The sequence below is a fragment of the Seriola aureovittata genome, chromosome 13 (assembly GCF_021018895.1).
Source record: "Seriola aureovittata isolate HTS-2021-v1 ecotype China chromosome 13, ASM2101889v1, whole genome shotgun sequence".
Taxonomy (NCBI): Eukaryota; Metazoa; Chordata; class Actinopteri; order Carangiformes; family Carangidae; genus Seriola; species Seriola aureovittata.
In genome coordinates, this window is record NC_079376.1 from 1905189 (window position 1) to 1916575 (window position 11387).

The 11387-nt window shown below is 42.7% G+C and overlaps 1 protein-coding gene across 2 annotated transcripts in view; it reads left to right on the forward strand.

Moving 5' to 3' along the window:
• Positions 1-4783, forward strand: part of kiaa0586 (KIAA0586 ortholog) — a 31524-nt gene extending 26741 nt beyond the window's left edge. For both annotated transcript variants that reach the window (XM_056394394.1, XM_056394395.1), the window contains exon 28: positions 3834-4783. In XM_056394394.1, coding sequence (XP_056250369.1) covers positions 3834-4009 — 176 coding nt within the window. In that variant the 3' untranslated portion in view covers positions 4010-4783. The remainder of the gene's footprint in view (positions 1-3833) is intronic.
• Positions 4784-11387: the final 6604 nt, after the last annotated feature.

Sequence of the window (11387 nt, forward strand, 5' to 3'; positions counted from 1 at the left end):
TAGATTCTCATTGATCAAATTAACATTTAACTGTTTAATTATGAGAAAATCCAAATAATAATAAAATAAATGTTTTTAATGTCAAATCTAAAATAACCATCAGACAGAAGCAGCTTCATTTTCATTCACATTTTATCTTTAGTTAAAAAAAGAAAGTTTATTTAAATCATAGTGTGTGAAGTCAAAACTGTGGTGACAAACTGCAGAGCATCATCTGAGCAGCAGAGGGCGCCATGTCTCTGTCCACTGCCTCAGTCAGCTGATTCACTACAATCAGCTGATTCACACTTCAGTGTTTAATCACAAAGTTTATTTACATTTTCCACATTTACAAAAACCTGTTTGTACAACTTTATATAAAACCACTTCACACACAGAGATGAGAAACACAGGAAAGAATCAGGAAAAACTGAGTGAAGAGAAGAAAACAGCACACACACACACACACACTCACACACAAACACACACACACACATACACACACACAGTTAAAACATCATTATGTGTGTGTGTAGCGCCACACTGACTCCGCACAGAGCCATACATGGTAATGTTTACACTGGCTGAGTTGTTTTAGTGTATTGTTACACTCTGTGTCTGTGTGTGTGTGTGTGTGTGTGTGTGTGTGTGTGTGTGTGTGTGTGTGTGTGTGTGTGTGTGTGTACGTGTGTGAGTGTGTGTACGTGAGTGTGTGTGTGTGTACGTGAGTGTCCCACCCTGAGACCTGACTCAGGATCAGTTTGACTCAAGACGCATTTCTGCTCTAAACCTAAGTTCGTACAGGACTGTGTCATGTGATTTAAAATGTATGAGCTCAGTGATGGTGAGCATCATCATCATCATCATCATCATCATCATCATCAGTAAATCCTTTATTTTTAACACAAACATGGAGAAGAAGTTAAACAGAGAGGAAACAACATGCAGCAGACTGATAGACAGATAGATAGCTCTGTCTGTGGTTGTCATGGAAACGTCTTAGTGGGCGACTCTGCTGGTGTTTATCATCACGTTTCACCAACCAATCCTATAAGTGTGTGTGTGTGTGTGTGTGTGTGTGTGTGTGTGTGTGTGTGTGTGTGTGTGTGAAGTTGAAGGTCTGTCAGTTTCATCGTTGTCTCCTTAATTAGAACAAGCTCAGTAACCGTGACAACCAGCTAATGGGAGGGACATTTTGTTAGTGGAGATTCAGAGATAGACAGGACAGATTTTTATGTAGAGACGAAGGATTTTTTTTATGTCTCTCTACGTGGAGCAGGATCAAAGACTGGCTGAAGGTCCCGGTGCTGGATCAGGATCAGGATCTGGATCTGGATCAGGATCAGGATCAGGATCAGTGTGTGTCTGCAGTCGGCTTCAAACAGCTGTGTCCATGTTCACAGAACACCTGGATCCAAGAACAGCTCAGTTCAGATCTTTATTGTCCCACAAGAAGAAATCCTCTCCGCTTTGAGGACACCTGAGGACACCTGAAGACCCTGAAGACACCTGAAGACACCTGAAAACCCTGAAGACACCTGAAGACACCTGAGGACCCCTGAAGACACCTGAAAACACCTGAAGACACCTGAAGACACCTGAAGACCCTGAGGACACCTGAAGACCCTGAAGACACCTGAAGACACCTGAAGACACCTGAAGACCCTGAAGACACCTGAAGACACCTGAAGACACCTGAGTGCTGCAGCTGCACACTGAAACACCTCAGTGTCAATTAGAACTGAGCGAACTCCAACACAGCTCCACTCTGTGGTCCTGGTCCTGATCCTGATCCTGGTCTTAGTCCTGGTTCTGGTTCTGGTTCTGTGTGAAACTCTCAGACTGATGTTTGACATGCTGAGAGAAACCAACTGAACTCACAGGCTGAGACAGAGAGCTGCTGTTGGCACACACACACACACACACACACAACACACACACACACACACAACACACACACACACACATACACACACACAGTTAAAACATCATTATGTGTGTGTGTAGCGCCACACTGACTCCGCACAGAGCCATACATGGTAATGTTTACACTGGCTGAGTTGTTTTAGTGTATTGTTACACTCTGTGTCTGTGTGTGTGTGTGTGTGTGTGTGTGTGTGTGTGTGTGTGTGTGTGTGTGTGTGTGTGTGTGTACGTGTGTGAGTGTGTGTACGTGAGTGTGTGTGTGTGTACGTGAGTGTCACACCCTGAGACCTGACTCAGGATCAGTTTGACTCAAGACGCATTTCTGCTCTAAACCTAAGTTCGTACAGGACTGTGTCATGTGATTTAAAATGTATGAGCTCAGTGATGGTGAGCATCATCATCATCATCATCATCATCATCATCATCATCATCAGTAAAACCTTTATTTTTAACACAAACATGGAGAAGAAGTTAAACAGAGAGGAAACAACATGCAGCAGACTGATAGACAGATAGATAGCTCTGTCTGTGGTTGTCATGGAAACGTCTTAGTGGGCGACTCTGCTGGTGTTTATCATCACGTTTCACCAACCAATCCTATAAGTGTGTGTGTGTGTGTGTGTGTGTGTGTGTGTGTGTGTGTGTGTGTGTGTGTGAAGTTGAAGGTCTGTCAGTTTCATCGTTGTCTCCTTAATTAGAACAAGCTCAGTAACCGTGACAACCAGCTAATGGGAGGGACATTTTGTTAGTGGAGATTCAGAGATAGACAGGACAGATTTTTATGTAGAGACGAAGGATTTTTTTTATGTCTCTCTACGTGGAGCAGGATCAAAGACTGGCTGAAGGTCCCGGTGCTGGATCAGGATCAGGATCTGGATCTGGATCAGGATCAGGATCAGGATCAGTGTGTGTCTGCAGTCGGCTTCAAACAGCTGTGTCCATGTTCACAGAACACCTGGATCCAAGAACAGCTCAGTTCAGATCTTTATTGTCCCACAAGAAGAAATCCTCTCCGCTTTGAGGACACCTGAGGACACCTGAAGACCCTGAAGACACCTGAAGACACCTGAAAACCCTGAAGACACCTGAAAACACCTGAAGACACCTGAAGACACCTGAAAACACCTGAAGACACCTGAAGACACCTGAAGACCCTGAAGACACCTGAAGACACCTGAAGACACCTGAAGACCCTGAAGACACCTGAAGACACCTGAAGACACCTGAGTGCTGCAGCTGCACACTGAAACACCTCAGTGTCAATTAGAACTGAGCGAACTCCAACACAGCTCCACTCTGTGGTCCTGATCCTGATCCTGGTCTTAGTCCTGGTTCTGGTTCTGGTTCTGTGTGAAACTCTCAGACTGATGTTTGACATGCTGAGAGAAACCAACTGAACTCACAGGCTGAGACAGAGAGCTGCTGTTGGCACACACACACACACACACACACACACACACACACACACACACACACACACACACACACACACACACTGAGCTCAGTGTTTCTCTGTTTTTACCAAAATCCTCCTTCAGCTGCTCACAGTGCCTCCATTCACACACCCTGACTCCGTCTGTGTGTTTACGCACACACACACACACACACACACACACACACACACACACACACACACACACACACACACACACACACACACACACACACACACACACACACACAGATTTGTTTCCAAGACGACGTCGACTTGAAACTTAAATGTAAAAACATCTTTTTCTCTCTGTTTCTCTGAGCGATCAATAAAGTTGAATGGAAGTTTGATGCTTCACACAGGTGTCAGGATCTCTTGCCGCTGGTTCCTGTATTTTATTCACGATAATCTTGTGTCTCTGTTTCCATGGTAACATGAAGTTTACCTGCAGTAACGTGGGTGAACTGGAACTGATGAGCTGGGTTTGTTTCTGCAGCCGGACACGAGCAGGAGGAGGAGGGAGGATCCAGGAGGATGGATGTTCATCTGCCCTCCATCAGACCGGAGGAGGAGGAGGAGGAGGAGGAGGAGGAGGAGGAAGAGGAGGAGCAGGTGATGGAGGAGGTCAGCGCAGCAGCAGACACAGACTCCTCCACCAGCGATGTTTTCTAGAGAGAAAAGTGACGTCTGTCCATCAGATTTCTCCTCTTCCTCTTTCACAGCAAACACACTTTTCTGTCTGGTAACTCGTTACTCCGACCCTCCGTTTGTCCCTTAACAACCACATGTAATAACATGTAATAACATGTAATAACATAAACATGTAACAACTGGTCTACAGATCAGTTTCCTTTAAAAGAAAACGATGTCGTCGTGAAGCTGGAACCAAACGATCTCAGTGATTCATCAATTATCAAACTAGTTGCTGATTGATCGACTCGTTGTTTACAAACCTCTGATTCTTGTAACAGACACAAAGTCACCGGTTAATGAGAAATATAAAAACGTCTCTGAGCTTCTGCATCAACAACATGTTCCTACATCTGACTCTCATCACAGTCTGTTATTAACCAGTTATTACATGTTTATCTCCACGTCTTTTAAAGTCACTCCTGATGCTCCGGCCTGTGTGTCACAGTCAATCTGGTCCCAGTGAAACACCGACCGGTTCCTGCTGGTTCTCATCTGTCCAAGTGTTTCTCTTGTTCAGTCGAGAACCAGCAGGAACCGGTTCTACTGTCGTTTCCTGTTTCACTGGGACCAGATTGACTGTGACACACAGGCTGGATCGCGGATGGTAGCAGAAACATTTTGCAGCTTTAAACCGATGATTGATCCACCGCTTGTGTCTTATCAGTGGAATGCAGTGTGTGATCCGATCAGTGATCAATAACACTGATCGTTATGTTCTTTGTAAACAAATAAAGGAAGGCTTTTCATAAACGGCGTCGCTGTCAGGTGTGATGTGTTGCAGGACGTCCGCTGCTTCCTCTCAGCTTCTTTCTTCTTCTACAGGACGATCAAACCTCCGTCATCCAACCATTAGATTTGTCTTGTTTTTACTCTTAAAATGGCTCCAACAGTCACTGTGACATCACTGTGACATCACTGTGACATCACAACCTCTTTGACCATAACTTGGTTTATTCACTCACTAATTATGACACAATTGAACTCGCATGTCCTTAAGGATGAAATGATGAAGTGACGACATTTTATATCCAAGAGGTCAAAGGTCAGTTTCACTATGACATCATAATGTGCTGCTGGAGCCCGGAGGAGCTGCAACAATCAATTCATTAATTAATCTGCAACTATTGTCACGTAATTGATCATCCTGTGATGTCACTTCCTCTAATGTCTTGTCTGGTCAGCTGTGTGCGACCACACTGTGGGACCCTGAACGCAGCACGACGTGTGCTGGTTCACTGTTTATCTCTGAGGTCAAAGGTCATGTGATTCAAAACGCTCCATAACTACAGAACCAGTCTCAGGTCTTTGTCTGCTCCCTGTTCTGGTCACATGGGCTGCTGGTGTGTGTGTGTGTGTGTGTGTGTGTTTGTAGAGCAGCAGTTGTCTTAATGCAGAGCCGGCAAGTCAGAACTGTGGGAACATTAACCCCCACACAGACACACACACACACACACACACACACACAAAGATAACAGTGTAGAGTGAGCTGATGTCAGCACACACACTGAAAAACTGTTTAGTGAGGCAAAACACACACACATACATACCATACTAAAGTACACACACAAACACACACATATCATGTACATATACCACACTGAAGTGAACACACACACACACACACTGAGTGTGTTGTAGATAAGAGGATGATAAGCAGGAAATGGGATTAGTGAAGCAGCAGGAGAGACAGTGAGACTGAGACTGAACAGGACACACACACACACACACACACACACACACACACACACACACACACACAGACTCCAGCAGCCTCTCATCACCACAGGCTGCAGCGTTTTGAAAAAAGAGAAAACATGAAGCTGATGATAATTAGTTCAGTCAGTCTGTGTGTGTGTGTGTGTGTGTGTGTGTGTCTCAGAGTATTGATCAGACTGATTGATCAGCTGTCTGTGGATCTCTGTGTCTGTCTGTTGATCAATATTCTCAGACGAAGGATTAAACTTTGTGCAGGTTTAATGAAGCTGCAGAAGATCGGCTGATCTCAGGCCTCAGGACACACACACACACACACACACACACACACACTGCTTCACTTCATCCACATGTATTTATTATTTATCATCTCATTATTAATAAAAAACTATTTCTCTGTTAGACAGAAAAGACCTGAAGCTGTGACCTCTGGTTTTTGTTCTGTTGTTTACACACAGTAACGAGCTGTTGAGTCATAATTAGATTATTATTAGATTATTAAGAAGCTCGTAAATCAGACACAACGTCTGAAGCGTTTATCAGAGACTGGAGGAAGCGGTTTGACGTCTGGACCCAGTTAAACTGGGACTGAAGACTGAAGGTTTCATGTGGAGACGGATCGAGGATCAAAGTTCTCTGGGTTTTCTAGTTTTTACACTGTGGAAAAATTCTCTTTATTTTTTTCTGTTTCTGTATTTTTTTAATGTTTTAAATCTTTAGTGTTGCTTTCATTTTTTTTTCTTTCGTTTTTCCTTTTTTTTTTTTTTTTTAAATCTTTTAGTTTTCAGATTCAAAAAAAAAAATTCTGATGTTTTTTTTTTTTTTAGAATTTTTTTTTTTTTTTTTTTAGAATGTGTTTAGTTTTCAGGTTATTTTGAGTTTTATAATTTAATTTTTTTTGTAATTTTTTTGTTTTTAACAATTTTTGGATTTTTTCTTTATTTTTCTTTATTATCTTTTTTAGATTTCAGAATTTCTTTTTGGTTTTTTAAATTTTTTTAGTTATTAAAATATTTTTGAGTTTTTATAATTGTTTTAATCTGACAGTTCGACGTGGTCGCTCGTCATTAGAGAACACAGTGTTGGAAACACAGCGACACAATGAACCATCTCTCACAGATGTTATAACTACAATATAATATGAAATCAATTCACATGATATTTGTCTGGAAAAAGTTTCATCAGCTGCAGCTGCAGTGAATTTAATAAAATCTCATCATCAGTAACAAACAGCTGAGGTCTGTGCAGCTGTTACATATCATTACACTGGTTACCACAGCTCATAAACCAGTTTGGACGGGTTCCTGCTCCATATGTGCAGACGCTGATCTGGGTCTGGATCCTGGCGGTCACATGGTGGACTCATGTCTCCTGTGGTTTCCTGTGCATTAAAGAGCCATAAATATCACGTTTAAAGCTGCAGCAGATGGAAGCGCTTTGTTCAGAAAAGATTGATCAATAATTTATGATCTCTATTGTCTTCACTGTCCTCAGGTCTGTCTGTCCTCAGGTCTGTCTGTCTGTTCTCCGGTCTGTCTGTCTGTCTGTCTGTCCTCAGGTATGTCTGTCTGTCTGTCTGTCTGTCCTCAGGTATGTCTGTCTGTTCTCAGGTCTGTCTGTCTGTCCTCAGGTCTGTCTGTCCTCAGGTCTGTCCTCAGGTCTGTCTGTCTGTTCTCCGGTCTGTCTGTCTGTTCTCCGGTCTGTCTGTCTGTTCTCCGGTCTGTCTGTCTGTCCTCAGGTCTGTCCTCAGGTCTGTCTGTCTGTCCCCAGGTCTGTCTGTCTGTCTGTCCTCAGGTCTGTCTGTCTGTTCTCCGGTCTGTCTGTCTGTCTGTCTGTCCTCAGGTCTGTCTGTCTGTCCTCAGGTCTGTCTGTCTGTCCTCAGGTCTGTCTGTCTGTCTTCAGGTCTGTCCTCAGACCTGCTCCCAGATCAGCTTCAGTCCATCAGAGACGAGGACCTGTAGTCAAAGTCCTGGTTCACTGATGTTGGACAGCAGCGTCTCTGAGGTCGGTGCCGTTTCTGTCTCTGTTCGATTTAAAGACCTAAAACTCCAGTGACGTCAGAGAAGTCTGTTGTTTACTGAGCGTCAAAGTTTCATTAATATTATTGACGAATCTTTGAACTCGTCATTTTATTTATAAAACATCAGAAATATTCAAACATGTCAGAAGAAAACCTGAAGATTCAGTTTAATGTGACAGAAAAACAAAAATCATCTCAACATGTCTCATCTGATGTTGTGGTGTCCGGTCGAACATCGTCTCGTCTTGTCTTCTCTTGTCTCATCTCAGCTCCTCCAAAGTAAAACTCTTTGTGCTCGTGTCTCTGGAGGTTGGACCTTTCAAACAAAGCGCCTCGTGTCTCGGTCTTTATCAATTCTTCAGCAGCTGCTGTGAATCTTTCATGCAGCAGCTGAAGGAGAAAATAAAGCTGAAGAGTCGGAGCTTCAGCTTCAACACAGACACACAAACAGATTTCTACTGTTTCTACTCTTTCTTTTCCTGGAACCTTTGATAGATGAGGATGATGATGATGAGGAAGATGATGATGATGAGGATGATGATGATGATGATGAGGATGATGATGAGGAAGATGATGATGAGGAAGATGATAATGATGATGATGAGGAAGATGATGATGATGAGGATGATGATGAGAAGATGATGATGATGAGGATGATGATGAGGAAGATGATGATGATGATGATAAGGAAGATGATGATAGATGAGGATGATGATGAGGAAGATGGTGATGAGGATGAGGATGATGAGGATGATGATGAGGATGATGATGATGAGGAAGATGATGATAGATGAGGATGATGATGAGGAAGATGATGATAAATGAGGATGATGAGGATGATGATGATGATGAGGAGATGATGATGAGGAAGATGATGATGAGGAAGATGATGATGATGATGATAAGGAAGATGATGATAGATGAGGATGATGATGAGGAAGATGGTGATGAGGATGAGGATGATGAGGATGATGATGATGAGGAGGATGATGATGATGAGGAAGATGATGATAGATGAGGATGATGATGAGGAAGATGATGATAAATGAGGATGATGAGGATGATGATAGATGAGGATGATGATGAGGAAGATGATGATAGATGAGGATGATGATGAGGAAGATGATGATAGATGAGGATGATGATGAGGAAGATGATGATGAGGATGATGATGATGAGGAAGATGATGATAGATGAGGATGATGATGAGGAAGATGATGATGATGATGATGAGGAAGATGATGATGAGGATGATAATGAGGATGATGAGGATGATGATGATGAGGATGATGAGGATGAGGATGATGATGAGGATGAGGAGGATGAGGAGGATGAGGATGATGATGAGGATGATGAGGATGAGGAGGATGAGGATGATGATGATGAGGATGAGGATGGTGAGGATGATGATCTGTGTTCAGCCCTGAATTTTGTCTTCAGGCTTTTTCTGTTCCTCAACCTCATATGTAGTGTGTGTGTGTGTGTGTGTGTGTGTGGTGTGTGTGTGTGTGCATGTGTGTGTGTGTGTGTGTGTGTGTGTGTGTGTGTGTAGTTTCACATATGAATCCAGAAACACAGACGTCACCACTGAGCTCAGTGGAAACATCAGTTATTAAGTTATTAGTGTGGAGAGTTTATTAAAGGGTGCAGCTCAGTGTGTGTGTGTGTGTGTGTGTGTGTGTGTGTGTGTGTGTGTGTGTGTGTGTGTGTGTGTTGGCATGGTGACAGACCATCATCTTAAAAAATCATTTCTGTTGAGACTAAAGGAACTTGTTCACATTCAGGTCACATGATGACGATGATGATGATGATGATGATGTTTATGATGATGAAGATAAAGATAAAGATCATGATGATGATGATCTGTGTTGGAGGAGTCAGGAGATAAACCCTTTTCATGGTTCGTGGATTCAGACCTGCTGAGACTTTTCCTCCATCACCAGGTAACACAAACAATAACCTCTGTTGTCATGGTAACACATCACCTCCTCCTCCTCCTCCTCAGTAGCAGGTCGACTCTGCTGAAGTGTCTGCAATATTTCATTCTTCATGAATTACATTTCAGATCTGACACAGGAAACTGAACAGGTGAGTGTGGATGTTGATCAGCTGATCAACAGCTGATTAACAGCTGATCAACAGCTGATGAAAATGTGGGACTGTCCCTTTAAACGCTCAGCCTGAGCTGCGCTTCAAACTCAAGTCAAACACTTTTTGTTCCCATGTTTCCTGTTTCTGTTCTCAGCTCAGCGGCGTCTTTCATCCCGCCGCCTCCTCTGATTGGCCGACAGGTGACAAGCTGATTAACTTTCTAACAGGACGTTTTGTCCTGAGCAGCAGCTGCAGAGTTTGAAGTGGATTTGGGTTTTTGAAGCAGGATTTACGAGTCTGTGGAGACTCAGTACCAGCAGATTACAAACACAAACCTTTCTCATGAAACTTCAGTCACTTTCATAGATTTTGTTTTTGTAATTCACTTTTACTTCACACAGACAGACGTAAACAGAAGAAGTAAAAACTTTCTCAGAGTTTTATTAGATTAAAAACATGAAGTTCAAACATCGTATTTCTGTTGTGGTTCAGTTCAGGGACGTGGATCTGGTCTGGACCACGTGTCCGTTACAGTGTCTCTGAACTGAAGCTCAGCAGTTTCAAATATTCATGAGAACCTGAAATTCAGAGCTGGAGTGTGTGTGTGTGTGTGTGTGTGTGTGTGTGGGGGGGGGGGGAGTCTTTAACTTCCATCTTTGTGAGGACCAGTTTGAGTCTCAGACCTCAGTGAGGACACAGACATCAGGTCCTCACCTGGACTCCGGGTCCAGACCTGGTTTCAGGGTTGAGGTAGAATCAGGTTTAGTTTAAGATGAACACTTTCACATTAAAATAAAACCAGCTCAGTGGCAGCAGCAGGGGGCGCTCTGCTCACAGCTGCCCCTCCCTCATTAACATACTAATGAACCTTCGAGCGTCGACCTCATTAACTCTTAATACAGACTCATTAAAGAGCTGTCAGACGGTTTAAAAGGTTTCAGACTGAAATGACCCAAAAACCAAACAAAGACACATTCATAACCAAACACTGTTTAAACAGCGGAGAACAATAAAGATTATTCAAACTGACACTGAGAAACACTGAACATGAAAATGTCTGCTCATCAGATGAGGTTTGGATTTGAATAAACTTAATACGCTTGTTAAATTTCTAATTTATTCTGAACAAACAGACTTTGATTTTATTTCATTTGTTCAACATTCATTTAGTGGATTTATCTGAGTTTATTAAACAGAAACATAAAATCTGCTTCAGACTTAGAGAAGCAAGCACCGATTCCTCACTTTGATATTGATCATATTATTGATATTAAAATATTTCTCTCTTATAAAATATTTCAAATCATTTAAAAACTGAAGATTTAAAATGATTCAGATGCTGCTCTTCATGTTGCTGAGGTGTCAGGACAGACCGGAGGGTTTTAGGACCCAGGGAAGCCTCAGAGAGGAGGAGGGTCTGAGGGACGGAGCATCAAGCTCCCACAAACTGACACAATCACACAGGAAGACGTGTGAGCGTTCCCTTCAAAATAAAATAGATTTTTCTCGGCGAGAAAGTGAAGTAGAAATTAA